The sequence below is a fragment of the Lactuca serriola genome, chromosome 2 (assembly GCF_051521515.1).
Source record: "Lactuca serriola cultivar US96UC23 chromosome 2, Lser_US96UC23_V15, whole genome shotgun sequence".
In the NCBI taxonomy this organism is placed as follows: Eukaryota; Viridiplantae; Streptophyta; class Magnoliopsida; order Asterales; family Asteraceae; genus Lactuca; species Lactuca serriola.
The window spans coordinates 162,345,974-162,362,669 of NC_136409.1; the positions used below are offsets into that span (position 1 = coordinate 162,345,974).

Genomic DNA, 16,696 nt, shown 5'->3' on the forward strand with positions numbered 1-16,696 from the left:
CCGCACATCTCGGTCTGATATCACTGACACTAGCACCCCGTGTCGCGCCACTATCTCCCTGATATAGATATCGGCTAACTTTTCGGCCGAGATACTCTCCTGGATCAGAATAAAATGGGCGCTCTTGGTCAATCGATCCACGATGACCCAAATCGAATCTACTCCTCGCGCAGTCCGGGGAAGCTTTATGATAAAATCCATCGTAATATCTTCCCATTTCCACAATAGGATATCCAACGGCTGCATCTTGTCGTGCGGTCTCTGATGCTCGGCCTTGACCTTCCTGCAGGTCAAACACCGCTTGACGTACCACGCCACATCCCGCTTTATGCAGGGCCACCAATAGTCTAGAAGAAGATCCCTATACATCTTCGTCGCCCCTGGATGGATAGAGAATCGGGATTTGTGCGCCTCCTCCATCAAGATCTGGCGCACGCCTCCGTGGTACGGAACCCACACCCTACGGTGTAGTGTCAATAATCCTCGGCTATCATAATCGAAGGAGGTGACTTGAACCACTATTCGCTCACTCTTCCGATGTTCCTCCTTCATAGCCTCCTGCTGATCTTCTCGAATCTGCTCTAATAGTGGAGTCACCGTCGCCATCCTCATACACACATCACTGATCGGTGCCACCTTACGGCTAAGCGCATCGGCCACCACATTGGCCTTCCCCAAGTGATAAAGGATCTCGTAATCATAATCCTTCACCACGTCCAACCACCGACGCTGCCTCATGTTCAGATTCGGCTGATCCATGAGGTACCTCAAACTCTTGTCGTCTGTGTAAATGGTACATCGAACCCCGTAGAGGTAATGCCGCCAAATCTTGAGGGCGAAGACCACCGCCCCCAACTCTCAACCATGCGTCGGGTAGTTCGCCTCGTGAGGCTTCAGCTGCCTCGAGGTATAAGCAATGCCATGTCCCCTCTGCATCAATACTGCGCCCAAGCCCGAGATAGACGCATCACAGTATACCACAAAATCCTCTACACCCTCGGGCAAGGCCAAGATTAGCGCCTCGCACAATCTCTGCCTCAGAATCTCAAATGTTGCCTGCTGCTCAGGCCCCTATCGAAAGACCACGGCTTTCCTAGTCAACCGTGTCAAGGGTACGGCTATCTTGGAGAAATCCTAAATGAATCTCCGATAGTAGCCTGCTAATCCTAGGAAACTCCGAATCTCGGATGGAGACTTCGGAACCTCCCATCTCATCACGGCCTCCACCTTGGTCGGGTCTACTGAAATCCCGTTCTGATTGACGAGGTGCCCAAGAAACTGCACCTCTCGCAACCAAAACTCACATTTGGAGAACTTGGCATACAAGCTCTCCCTCCTCAAGGTCTCTAAAACCTCTCTCAGATGCTCCTCGTGCTCCTCCTGCGTCTTGGAATAAACCAAGATGTCATCAATGAAAACTATCACAGACCGATCCAGCATCGGTCTACATACGCGGTTCATGAGGTCCATGAACGCGGCAGGAGCATTGGTGAGCCCAAACGGCATCACCACGAACTCATAATGGCCATAGCGCGTCCGAAACACGGTCTTCTGTACATCCTCCTCTCTGACCCTCATCTGATGATAACCTGAATGCAAATCGATCTTGGAGAACCAAGATGCTCCCTGTAACTGGTCAAACAGGTCATCAATCCTCGGGAGTGGGTAACTATTCTTCACCGTTACCTTATTCAGCTCCCGGTAATCTATACACATCCGATACGACCCGTCCTTCTTCTTCAAAAACAGGATCGGGGCTCCCCAGGGTGAACTACTCGGTCGAATAAATCCCTTGTCTAGCAGCTCCTGCGGCTGCGTAGACAACTCCTGCATCTCAGAAGGAGCCAACAGATAGGGTGCCTTGGCTATCGGAGCCGTACCAGGAACTAGGTCGATCCTGAACTCTACCTGACGCTCCGGAGGTATTCCAGGAAGCTCCTCCGGAAACACATCAGTGTAGTCTCGTACCACTGGAACCTCGCTCATCGTCGCCTTACCCGCCTCCCGGGTATCCATAACGTACGCGACATATCCCGCGCAACCCTGCTGAAGGTAGCGCCTAGCTCTCGCTGCTGAACATACTGTGGGTCCACGCTGCGGCCTCTCGCCGTGGATCACCAACTCTCCCCCACTTGGGGCCCTGATCCGTACTAGCTGTTGTGCGCAATCTATCACCGCCCCATTAGGGCTCAACCAATCCATGCCTATAATCACTTTTTTCCCCCGCAAAGGGATGGGAACCAAATCCACCAAATAGCGCTCCTCAAATAACCTTAGGACACAATCCCTGAATACTGCTGACGCTCGCACCGATCAATCATCGGCAATCTCTACCTCTAAAGGGCAATCCAACATGCCCGAAGACTCAGTAAACCTCTTGCTAAGCGCAAGGGAAAAAAATGATCGGGTGGCACCCAAGTCAAACAACACCTGAACAGGAATACCGTTCACATGGAACGATCCTAATGCATATACACAGAGCACAGATCAATATCATAGCATCATAAAAAAAATAAGATAGAGGGAAAGAATCATACCCGTCACCACAGCGGGTGCGGCGCGTGCCTCCTCGGTAGTCAGCTAAAACGCCCGGCTCCTCACCACTGGAGCCTCTGCCCTGCCCTGCCGGCCATCTGTAATCCGCAGGGTCGCTGGAGCTGGCGCCTTAACCGGCGCTGATGCTGTCAACTAGGGGCAATTGGCTTTCTTGTGGCCCCTCTGGTTGCAGTGGAAACACAGCAACTCCGATGTATGTATCACAAGTGCAGGGGCGGTACAATCCCGGCTGAAGTGCCCTGACTTGCCGCACTTGTAGCAGCCTGACGATCCCATCTTGCACGCTCCCTCGTGCGCCCTGCTGCATTTCTTGCAGCGGCCCCACCCCTGTTGGCCTTTCGGCCCCGCATCCGATCCCTTGGGCTTCTTCCCCGAAGCCCCCATAACATGCCCCTCTTCCGCCTTCTTCTTCCGGATGTGCTCCAGATCTATCTCCCTCTCCCTTGCCATGGCAATCATAGAGTCCAGGGTAGGGCAAGCTGAAAAACTGACATGCTCCCGAATATCAGCTCGTAGCATGTCATGATAGCGGTTCCTCCTCATATCCTCATCACCCGCGTACTGGGGCACCAGCAACGCCCTCTCCCGGAACTTTTTGGTGATCTCCGCCACAGTCTCCGTCGTCTATCTCATATCCAAGAACTCCCTGGCCAGCTGCTGAAGCTCGACAGCCGGCGCGAACTCTGCCCTGAACCTGGTCGCAAAGTCCGACCAAGTCATAGCCTCGACTGTCGAGGCTCCCAACGAGTCACCCACGGACTCCCACCAATCCCTAGCTCGATCTCGTAAACACCCTACTGCGAACCTCACCTTCGACCCCTCGGGGCAGAAGCTAATCATCTGTGCAGACTCAATGTTTGCAATCCATCGTCTGACAGCTATGGGGTCCTTCGCCCCGTGAAAATCCGGCGTACCACTGCCCCGGAAGTACTTGAAGGACAGTGTGCGAGATCCCGACTGGCCAGATGCCATGTCGCTCCTAAATGCCCTGAGGCGATCCTCCATCAACTCCAATATCCCTTCCTTGATCGACCCGAAGATAATGGGGGTCGATTCAAGGATGCCTCTGGTGATCTCTGACGCGATGAACTCGTGTAGCCCCTCATCTACTGGCTCGGAACCTGATCCTGAACCCGATCTCTCTCCTGAACTGCCAACTGTTGGCCTCGAGCGTAGTACCACCATTCTGAAATACATAAATAATAATTGTTAGCGATACTGATACCTCTGGAGGGATCACACCTACTACAAGTTCCCTGGTCTTATCTTGGCCTTCCTCTGTTCGGGTACAAATCCTCTGCTTTCAGTAGTACGGGCCCATACTACCTTCCACATCTATCCATACCTTCTCCAAGGACTGACTTGACTCCACCAGGTCCCTTTCACTACTGCTAATCACTGCTATACTCATCCTAGGCTTGCCCCAGGAAAATCTCTAACTCCACCCTACCCGGTCCTCAGCTGCTGAAGGCCTCCTTGTAATGCCAATTAGTCATTACCTGAATACCATCACATGCGGTGAGGCTCATATAATCCTTCGAGTAACAGACTTGGCTCTACACGGTTAGACTCAGACAAGAGCTGCGCAGTAGGGCCAAATCCAGCACTCTAAGATTACTCAACCCTGATCACATGTGACGTGACGTATTCATCTAATGTCTAACTCTCATCACTCAGAGTCCCACGAAACACAAAGCAAGTAGCATTCAGACAAAAGGAAACAATCTCAAGCAAATCCGTCCTCATAGAGAAAAGTTGAACTAGCATACAATGCTAAACTCATACTATCAAGCATAACCCTAACAGGCTATCCTACTTCTGTCTACTCAATTCTAGCATGCAATTTTCATACACTGAAGCACATAAAGCAGTCACATAAGCCATCACTCCTAGATCCTTAGTTCTATTCTAGCATGCTGCTCTACTGAAACTGATAAACATAACATAAGCTGGTATGGGTACTTTGGGAAATACTTACTTGAGCTTGGCCGGTCGCGCACATCACACACTTCGTTCCTTCTTAAAACTCTTTACTTAGCTTTTCAGAAAATATTTTCTTCTTAAAAATCTTTTAGTCCCTCGATTTGAGTTCAAACACCCCCGAAGGTGTGTCCGAATCCCTCAAACTAGGGCTCTGATACCAACTTGTAACGTCCCAAAAATACGAACCAAAAATTTCATTTTTAAAACATATACTTAGCAAAACATTAGAAATAAAACATTCACCGAACATGTCCTTTCATAAAAGATATCGCGTGTCTTGGAAAACATTTTATAAAACATAATAATGACAGAGAACAAATCCTCAGGAAGATCTCATAGTGCGGAATACAAAGCATGTATGTGATGTGCCGCTACCGCGCCAGCTCCTTCCCCTTCGAAGAAGAGGTACCTGAAACCAAAACTAAAAGTTGTAAGCACAAAGCTTAGTGAGTTCCCCCACCGTACCACATACCATGTAATCACATAACATGCATATATTGTCGGGCATATCTGGGTGCCCGACCTACCCCTTCGGTCCTCTCGACCGGATACTGCCTAGCATATCTGGGTGCTGGCCTCCCCTTCGGTCCTTACGACCGTATACTGACTAGCATATCTGGGTGCTGGTCTCCCCTTCGGTCCTTACGACCGTATACTGACTAGCATATTTGGGTGCTGGTCTCCCCTTCGGTCCTTACGACCGGATACTGACTAGCATATCTGGGTGCTAGTCTCCCCTTCGGTCCTTACAACCGGATACTGACTAGCATATCTGGGTGCTGGTCTCCCCTTCGGTCCTCACGACTGGATACTGGGGACTATTTCACCCCCTAGAGCTACCACATAACACACATCACATAGCATCATATCATACTAGCACATAAACCTAACACAGGTAGTAGCAACCTTAGATGAATATCACGGAGACAATCATCTATCATACAACTCCTACTGGTGGGCCGGCATTATGGCCGTAGACTCACCGCTACTGGAAGGTAACTTACCTCAAAGTAGCTGATGATCTGCGTGGGAACTGACTGTCATCTGCTGCTGCTGCCCTGGAAATCCTCCGGCTATAATTCCCACAAAATACTTAGTCAAATACTGCTAACCGACCTCAGGGTAAAATGACCATTTACCCCTAACCAAACCAAGAGTCAAAGTCAAACTCAACTTCCAGTTGACCCGACTCGCCGAGTTGGCTTGCCACCTCGCCGAGTCCCTATTCATTTGATTGACCAAAATCCCGTGTCTACTCGTCGAGTTAGACATTGACTCGGCGAGTTTTCCTTCTAACCCAAAGTCCAATACTCCTTCATCCTACTCGCCGAGTTGTATGACCAACTCGTCGAGTTCATCTTCATCCGAAGAACATGCTATGCTGAGACTCGCCGAATTGTATGAACAACTCGCCGAGTCTGTTCTTGAGGCAAGAAGACTGCCTTGAACTCGCCGAGTCAGGGCATTAACTCGCCGAATTCCTTCATGGGTGACTCTGGCTTCCGACTCACTGAGTCACACCCCATGACTCACTATTCCACTCCGCAAACACGAAAAGGGGGAAAACTCGGGGACTCACGACTTAACTTGCCGAGTCCGATGAACGACTCGCCGAGTCTTTCACATGCAAATATTATATACTCGATTTTGCTTGAATCCAGCTCATGCCATACATAGATCTGGGTTTCTAGGGCTTGATTAGCACGTAAAGTTTCCAACTTTACGTGTAAATAAACACGAATGAAGGTTTTAGGGCTCAAAATGCACTAAAAGGGTCGATCTACGGCTTTCATGCAATATGGCTCCATAAAGGCAGTAGATCCGAGCTCCTGGAGCTCAATCATGCCTAGATCCAAAGGTTAATCAACTTATTACAGACCCTAAATCATACCCAAGCTTGGAAATGGCTCAAGAAGGACTTTAATGGAGCTATAAGGGACTATAAGCATGGAAACAGAGGGAAACTGAGTTACACCTCAAGGGAATCACTAAAATAACACCAAGATGTCTGGCCTCCTTCTTCTCTTCTTGATCTACTCTTCTTTTCTCTCAAAATCTTCAAGAAAACACACCAAAGCACTTCAATCTCACAAGGAACAAGGGTTGGACGATATAGGGAGCTCTAAGGGTGAAGGGTGCGAGGTTGGGGCGCATAAGGTTGGTTTAAATATGGTGCAAACCCTTGGAATTTAGGGTTTCATCAGACAGCGGGGACTCGCCGAGTCCAGAATATGGACTCGCCGAGTCGCTAACTTAAACGTGTTCCATATCCCGTCTCTACTCGGCGAGTCGAGCCTACAACTCGTCGAGTCCAAGGCTAAAAATGCAAAACACTTAGATAAATTTCACATACCAGGAACCAGGTGCTAGAATATATATATATATATATATATATATATATATATATATATATATATATATATGATAGTGTTGTTTATTCCAATAGGATATTCGGGCATAATAACAATGTTATCCCAAAAGTTGGTCAGGGTAACGACTAGGTATAATGTATTTCCTACAGATTTGGCCAACATAATGACTAGGTACGATGTTGTATCAAAAGTAAGCCACCATAACGACTAGGTGCAATGTTTTATCAAAAGATAGCTTGTATAACGACTGGGTACAATTTTGTATCAGAATTTTCCAAGGTGACAACTAGGTACGATGTTATCCCTAAAAGTTGGTGAGTTTAACGACTAGGTATAATATTATCCATAAAAGTTTGGGGGTATCTACCAGGCATAATAGCATCTTAACATTTTTAGGTATAATTAAATCACTAATATTATATATAGTTAGCGATAATTATGAAATTAACAATGTACTACTAAAACATGTATTCCTTCCCCCCACCTAGAAGCATTTGAAAATCGTAAAAGTGGGGTCGTGAACTCACCCTTAAAGCATGCTCTGACTGACTCGGGAATTCGCATCGGGAGGATCCAACCATTCAAGAGAAGAGAATTTCTTCAGGCCAAATACGAGATATGAGAGGATGTTTTGAGGCGTGAAGAAATGAAGAGGCGATGGCCTCTATATATAGTCAGAGATTTTGGGGGTGCATGGCATCATTGGAATACACATCACACAGGCGCATGTTGGCACTATCTAGAGTTGACATGTGTCATCTTTTTTGTTGGTCACGTCATCCAAATCCTCATTAATCCAGTGTCAAAACAATCATCGTGCGTAGCGTGCGAGCATGCGCACTCAATCTTGTAAATTGCGTACTTTCGGCATATGATTTCTGTTTTCGACGTTCTTTATACCCACGCTAAGGTCTTGATGTGTGCTACAACTTTCTTTTAGGTTGTTTTGGCTAATTCTAACTTTTATTTTTAGTCTATATTTTTTATACCCTTAATAATTTTACAAAAATCATAACTCTCTCATATGGGTTCTGTTTTTGGCATTCTTTGTCCCAAAATTCTTATTTTGAGGAGTACTACAATTTTCCTTTTGGTTATTTTGGCTAGAAGTTAAATGTTCTCTTTGTAAATTTTTATGTTATAAATTTTAATGCACGTTTGATTCTTTATATCTTATGGAAATCATATATCTTTCATACAAAGGCAGACTTTCACAAATTTTATGTTTTCGAAAATGTGTTGATACTTACATTCCAAATATGTTTTCCGGTTTGTATGGTATTACGACCTTTTTCATTCCTGGTTCTTGGTTTTACTGTCTAATTGGTAGCCTATTTTCGAGTATGAGATTTCGAAACTATTTGATGTTATTAGATGTTGTAACCTCATTCATTTACATTCATGTGTGTAGTTGTTTTGGGTGGTCACGTATTTTCCTTGGTTGTCACATTAGTCAGTGACCACTTGACCATTTGACCAGTCCATGCTCTTATTCATGCATTTGACCAGTTCATCTGCTTCCTTCTTTTTCTTAGTTTCTTCTTCTTCACTTACTTAATCTCCTTCTTTCTTCTTCTGCTGCATCCAACACAATAAAATATGGTCATGTGTGACTGTGGAAGCATGGAAATCATAAGGACTTCCATCACTAAGAATAACCTCGGTAGGGAATACTATGCTTGCCCGTATATGGTAGTACATTCTTAAGAAACATTTAGGTTTTTTTCAATTCTAACCAAGTTTTGCTAATTGATGATATTGAATCTACAAAGACCTAGTAGTGGGTTTCTTTTGTGGGTTGATGAGGCAGAAAATTATGCGCATGTTGTTGAAGTCCAAAATCAAACCTTTAGGGAAGTGATTATCCAAAATTGGGGCCTGAAGATTTGCTTGAAGGAGCTGGTAAGCCAAAATCGGAAGTTGAAGATTTGCTTACTGCTTAGTTGGGTTTGTTTTTGACATAATTGTTTACAAGCTGTAATTTGCTGTATGTTAGAACTAAATTTGTTATGGATTTTTTGGTTTTTGGCAAAATCAGAAGTGATAATCTCATTGTCCTCAGTCTCCTTCTTTCCTCTCAGTGATGACACCAACAAGCAATCAGAAGTAAACTTATAACCTCAAAATCGGGACTGATCATCTCGATTGCAAAATTGGAATTCCGTGATTTTGACTTTTACATTCTCAATTTGTCTTTGTAATAGCAAAATATTGCGTAACAAGGACTGAAACTTGCTACTAAAGGTAGATGGCCTAAAAAGACAGGTACTATTAACTTTATTCACTTAAAAAGCATGAAAATAACATAAGGGACTAAATGAGCAAATGTACAAAACATTGTAGGGCTACAGTGTTATTTTCCTTAAAACTAGTAATAAACAATTCGGTGGTTGTTTGTGTGGATTTAATCTCATTGTAAATACAAAATCACATGTTTTTACACTTTATTAAACATAGTTGGGAATACTTGTAATAAAGTAGTGCAACTTTTTAGTTAAAACTAAAATCTTATTTGGATTAAGTTAGTAAAGTGTGTTTTTGTTAAAGAGTTTGTTTTAACTAAATAATTTGACAAGTTACACGAATTGTTTATGTTGTTTGGTCAAATTTGTTAGTTCCATCCCGATGTTTCCACTCAGACTGTACCTTGTTATTTTTAAACTTACGCACTTCATCCCTAAAAAAATGACTAAATCGTCCTTACCTATTTTTATTTTATTTTATTTTTTATTTTTCTATTATTTATAATTTTAAAATTGAAATAGGGCCCACCCAGCCCCATCTTATCTCACTATCTTCCCCGGTCCCTTTTGTGAACACTAAACCAAACATCATCCATCGTCTGTTCATAATCTTCTTTACCAACCACCACCTTTTCCATGACACTATCAACAGACCAACATTTTCACCTTCTCGACGTTGCCTTCACACCCTATACTATCACCAGACGCAACACTACACTAGGTATGAGCATGAGACGGAACCGATACCATTCCCGATTTTCCAAAAATCGAGTTTGATTGAAAGTCAATTCTGAGTACCGAATCGAATTAACATTACCAATACTGATACCAAGAATGATACCGATTTTAGGTATAAGCAACAGTAACAACGGTATCGAGTCCCAAATTTCATTATTTTAAAGTATCGAGTACCGTCCAATATGTTTAAATTTGGTACCGATATGGGATCGAGATTTGGTACTAACTGCTAATCCCTACACTACACTATCAACGTTGCCATTGTTTACCATCATTTCCAAACCACCATCAAGCTTATACCATCATCGACTTCTTCACATCATCATCCCCTCTATGTACATTGTTGTTGGAATCCTCTAGGCGCTGACCACCCCTCTTTCACATTCAACAACCTACGACCACCAAAATCGGGTTTTGGAACCCTACGACCCTTGTCTTTTAAAGGTAAATTAGTTTTTTAAGTCTGTCAGGGACAAACAATGCAAGTTTATAACTAACAAGGAACGTTTCGAATGAAAACAAAGCATAGAGACGAAATTAGCAAATTCGGCCAAACCACAAGGAGAATTCATGTAATTTACTCTAATTTGACAAATAAAATAATATTAGAACTTGTTAGGGTTGCATTATAGATCAAAAGAACATGTATTTGGAATTCTTTCCAAACTTGATTTATAAAAACCTAAATTGTACTGCATGCTCCTTGTAGTATTTGGACTTTAAAAACTTACAATTCATATTTTCATATGTTATTACAATTCACTTAAGTAATTAACAAATCAAAACGAAAAAACTCAATCAACTTTGTTAAAAAATATATATATCTCACATTGAAGCAAAAAACCACAGACCTTTACAGTTTACACCATTGTTGATCTGGAAAATGTCATAAAACTGCCTCAATGTATACATATAATCTACATTTGATAATTTGCAAGGCAGTTCATTAACACTTAACCTCCTATACCAAAAGACTATGCAAATTGCAAAATATAAAACACATACACAAAACAAGTTATATAATAAATCAATCAGGAGAGAAATAATTATAACATTCAAGAAGCCTCCACCATCATCGTTAGATCTAACTCTTCATCTGAATCAATCACATCCTCAAAGTCATAGTACGGATTCACCTACACCCGATTATTTTATCACCTTTTGTTTCTTATAAATTATAATCTTTAAAAATAAACACCTTATTTATTTATTTATTTATTGTACCTTAGGTCTTGGTGTTATGGCTTCAAAACTATGAAAGATTGGGGTATCAAAATTAGGGGATTTCAAGACAATGTATGCCCCTTTGTTTTTGTACCTCTCCTCTGCTGCCTAACAAATGAACAAAACATATATAGATTAACATTAATTATCATATGTGTTATAAAGTATGCATTTTTACCTAAATTTTGTATACCATAATGTAATTAGATCAAAGAAATTGATGAACATACCTGAAACTGTGGATAATCTGGAGCACTAAAGACAGTAATTAGTTTCCCAGATTCAACAACATGATCTATTGTATACCCTTCATCCATTCCTCCAAGACCAGGTCTTTTTTCCCTTGCATCAGGACCTTCATGAGATCTAATAATTAACTGCAATAAATTATAATCATATGTTATTTTTATGATTTTATATCCATCAAATGTATAGATGAAGAAAAGATTGATAGCATTACCTTAAGATTGTTTTTCTTTAAGAATTCTTGTGTGTAGTCTGGACCCCACAAAAGGCCAATACCTCTTTCTTTATTTGGAGATAAGCCTGGTTTCATTGAAGGATCAGACCATAAAACATCTCCAGGAATCAAATTATGGCCTTCCCATGGAGGATCAAGAACAGATCTTCTAGCTTTCAGTAATTCATCTAATGAGCCAAGAGATAAGGGAAGTGAGTCTGGATTCAGTGTGACTTTTCTGTTCTTTTTTCCTTTGGATCTTTTTGATGGGGAAGGTGGAATATTACGAAAAACCCCTCCATGTGCTGTGTAAACTTGTCCTGCTATAATGGAAGCAAGAGGAAGTCCTTCAAAACATCCTAGACATTTTCGGTATACATGCTTTCCATCCTTTTTCTCACCATATTTGGCAAGAACTTCCTTTTCAAATCCATAAACTGAGGTGCAGTATTTGGATTCATGATTCCCACGAAGAAGGAAAACTCTTTGTGGCATAAACACCTACAAAACATGCCATATCAGGATAGATTTAGGATCTTGAATCTTCTATACAAAATCTAACATTGAATATGAACATATTGGGTATTACTAAGGGTATGATGGAGTTACTAATATGTTACACAAGAGACTTGCATTGAATTAACTAAAGTATTTGACATACATACTATATAAAGCACAACATATCATCCAAGAATTAACTATAAGAAACTAACAGATTATACATTTTAAACTATATCTACAAAAACCAAGATGAAATTAGCCATGGAGAAATAGAACTCTAGATTAGATTGGCTTGTTTCTTTTGCAGGACATCTAGCAGAAGCTTTACTTATCTCCATATGAGAGGAAAAGACTATTTCTTTGTATTGATGTAAGGAAATTGAGGTCCATTAAGTATTACTTACTTTCCAAGCTAGCAAAAGAAGAAAAGTCTCAAGACCCCAAGCTCCTCTGTCAACATAATCGCCATTAAACACAAAGAACCTATTTTCAGATGGAAGCCCAGCATCTTTCAACAAAAATAACACATCATGCAACTGCCCATGCACATCTCCTACAACAACCACACTCGATCCCACCACACCATCACTACCAGGTTCAATCGGAACCCAATTCGGCTCTTTATGTAAGATCTTCGACGCGGTGAGCACGAGAGCATCGAAAACTTCCACCGGCAACACCGTAGGGAGTTCCGACGGCCTGAGGTTCTTGGACGCCCAATCGAAGGTTGACATGAGGTTTGTGACCCAATCTAGGGTTAGAGAACCACCAGACGGCCATGTAATGGGGATCTGAGGACGATTTTGAGAAGGAACAGGGGAGGGAGAGGGTTTTTGGTTGTCGTCGGATAAGGATGGGGAGGAGGCAGAGCCAGAGGCACATGCGAGAGAAGCGGAAGAGAAGAGATCTTCGGAGGAGGATGACGGCGGTGGTGGTTCACCGATGGCGGATTCCGGCGTCTCAAGTGGGAATGATTCAGTAGAATCTGGTTGTGATAACATTTAGCTGTCGATGATCGCCGATTAACAAACGAAATTGTGCAAAGTATAAGTGAAATTGTTGGAGGCTCCGATCATAAAAATCAGATGCCAAAATAAATTAAAAAGAACAAAAAGAATGGATTGTGACGTGTTTGTGTGGTGTGTCAGAGCCTCGTCAACAACCCAACTTGAGAATTTTCGTTTCCTTTTGGTCTTTGGGAAAATAGTCATGGCCAGGTCATGCATGCAATCATTGACCCAAACTCGAAGCTAATAAAAATGGTTAACTTTTAATTTTTACAATGTCTTTTTAATCAAAAACTAGATAGGTTCCCCATCTCCCGTATAGACCATGTGTGTCTGATTTAAATGTTGTTTTTTTTAAAAAATGCAGTTGGGATAATTTGATCCCTAATTTTTATAGACGGAGACGGATAGGCAGAGGCAGGAAACAAACAAAAAAATAAATATGCGGACCAATATATAAAAAATATACCAAAAGAAGAAAATGACAGACGACAGAAAGTGCAACGGACGTGAAAAAACAAAAAAAGTTAAATATGAGGACAAACTCGGACTTTGCCCCGGGTCGTTTTTTGTGTTTTTTATGAAAAAATATAAAAGTTTAGACTGTAAGAACCAAAAATATAAAAAATGACTAAAGAATTAAAAGGTTGAATTAGCAAGTTTTTAGAAAAGTGGTCAAAGTTGTTAATTCCTACCTGTAAGAAAGATAAGGCCAAAAACTGGACCAAACAACTCTGCTATCGCTCCCGGCACGGGATCTTCCAAGTGAGCCTCATCTAGACTATGTTAATTATTTCCGCTACTCCTTTTGAAAGACAAGAGTGCTCACCTTTCTTTTAAAGTTTTGTGGCCAAACTTTGAATGTTAAAAGGTTTCTAAAAAATAAAGGACAAAAGGTGTCAAAATGACTAAAGAATAGGGGGCAAAATTGACAAAAAGCATGTATATATATATATATATATATATATATATATATATATATATATATATATATATATATATATATATATATATATATATATATATAAAGGAATGATTATTTTTTTCAAATCCTTAGCAAAGTTAAAATGAGACACAATTGAACATGTATATATATAAAGGAATGACTATTTTTGCCAAATCCTTAGCAAAGTTACTATGGCTAAGATTTGAGAATTTTAATATATATATATATATATATATATATATATATATATATATATATATATATGTATATATATAAAGGAATGACCATTTTTGCCAAATCCTTAGCAAAGTTACTATGGCTAAGATTTGAGAATTTTAATATATATATATATATATATATATATATATATATATATATATAGAGAGAGAGAGAGAGAGAGAGAGAGAGCTAGGTTCAAATGTTTATAACAACTATTGTGTGCATTAATGCACCAATAGGAATTTATGAATAATTTAATCATTAAATAAATTAATAAGGGTAAATTAGTAAATCATGACTCTAAATTTATATTAATTGAGATAAATGGGGGATTTGATTTTAAAATCACCAAAATAAAAGGAGGAAGAACGACCTGCCTTCATCTTCTGCTCTGCTTCTTCACAACCCAACCCTAGATATTTAAGATGTGGGTTATGCCCCCCTGTGCTCTCCAAGAGTCCGAATCAAAGTCCAGAACATATCACCGCTCCTCTCGATGCTCCCCGCTGGAATCAATCAACAATCGCCTCAAAGAGGGCTTTCGATTATACAATGGTGAAGTAGTGTTAGGGTTTATTGTACTTATGTGATTACTCGATCGTACCAATCGGAGCATCGATTCATGAGTATCGCAAATGGTGAAATGACATATTTAGAGGTTTCAAGCAAAGGTTCGAATATGTACCAATCTGTGTATTTAGCGCTAATTTCTAAACTTGTTGTGTTCAATTTTACTTATTCTTACTGCAAACTTATACGGATTTGTGCGAATTAGGTTACGAAAACATGACAGTGTTCTTGTATCTGGTCTGTTCGTAATCTAAAGTAATTCTCACGGATTATTTGTTTGTTAGGTTGAGGCATCAACCAATCAGGTCGCCGAACAACAGATGCCGATGTATAATCTTCCGTCAGAGATCCTTTGCCAAGTTGTTAATGTGCAATTGAAGGCACTTATTCTTGAATTTGATGATTTTGCTATAGGTTTTGTATACCTGGCTGATATTTGTTTTGTGTTTGAAGGCTGAACAAGACACATATGAAGTTTTCGCACAAATAACTCTAATGCCAGAAACTGATGTGAGTTAGTTTGATGAACGGAGTTGATATTTCATATTTATTTGTAACTCGTAACTACCCTCTGATACTTGATTAGTTTGTTTTCTTACTAAAGTAAATGTATTCTCTAATAATGATGATGTAGTTGTCTTTCACACACAAATGGTGAAATGAAATAGTTATTTTGTTATTTTTCAGCAAATTTGATCGTATTATTGCCAGAAGATATGGCTTATGATTAAGCCTAAATCATAACATTGATGTTAAGTGTTAATGATATGATGTTGTAATCCTCATGATCTATAACTGAAAATTTTTTGGGGAATGCAGATGGCATTATGATGGGACAGGAGGCCCAAACGGATAAATTAGGATCAAACAGTGGTCTGAAAATTTTTATTGACCTCTGTGGTAAGTTTCTATGCATTTATGTTATAAAAATTAATATATTATTTATTCCTTTTGAGAACGGTATTGATGTATGTGACATTACTAACAGAAGAAGTGAAGGTCAGACACCCGCGAGTTACATATGTTGATCTCTATCAGGTGATTAATTAATTGTTTAAACACAAACCACAAAACCATTATGCAAGAATAGTTTATTCTGTAAGAATATTTATTGTTGTATTCTGATAGAATTGTAGTTAATTGTTTATATGTTTAATGTGCAGTTGTTACAAGTATATCACTACAAAATATTTTGCAATAAATTTGTGATAGAAATGGCTTGAAGACCTGATGGGAAAGGCTTGAAGAATGAATTAAAAATGATCACACTCATTCAATGTAATTAAGAATGTTGTTATTTTTTAGGAATTACACTTGTTATTTTTTCAGAATGTTGTTATTATTCAATGAATCACAATCATACCATGTAATTATTTGGTATATTATTAATTCAAGAATCGATTTCGTGTATTCTTTCAGAATGTATTTAGTAGTTTATGATTGGCATTCTGTCATTCTGACAGAATAAAATCGTAAATATATTTACTAGTTCATGGTTGGCATTATATCATTCTGACAGAATAAAATTGATAAATATATTTACTAGTTTATGGTTGACATTCTATCATTCTGACAGAATAAAATCGGATTTTTAAATTTGAATTAATTTAAAATATTCTATTTTTTTAAATAAAAGAATTAATCATCTCTAAAAAATCAGAAAATTTCATTTTTTTAATATAGGTTAATTGACTAAAATGCCTTTATGTTGAAATTAGTGTGATTATATGGTACATGTTATCCTATTCTAATATCATAGACCCTCAGATCATGACCTTTGATTTTATTCCATCCGATGGTCCAGATCTGTGCATTCTGATACACAATAGTTACTAGAAACAATATAACCTAACCCTATATATATATATATATATATA

The 16,696-nt window shown here is 40.2% G+C and overlaps 1 protein-coding gene across 1 annotated transcript; it reads right to left on the reverse strand.

Annotated features, from left to right (window-relative positions):
• Nucleotides 1–10,695: 10,695 nt before the first annotated feature.
• PP7 (serine/threonine phosphatase 7) lies at nt 10,696–13,223 on the reverse strand. The gene is made up of 5 exons (XM_079025138.1): nt 12,482–13,223; nt 11,577–12,077; nt 11,347–11,493; nt 11,117–11,224; nt 10,696–11,028 (listed from the first exon to the last, which is right to left on the reverse strand). Exons 1-5 carry the CDS (start codon nt 13,076–13,078, stop codon nt 10,948–10,950), a joined length of 1,434 nt encoding a protein of 477 aa, XP_078881264.1. The 5' UTR covers nt 13,079–13,223; the 3' UTR covers nt 10,696–10,947.
• Between the last annotated feature and the right edge of the window lie 3,473 nt (nt 13,224–16,696).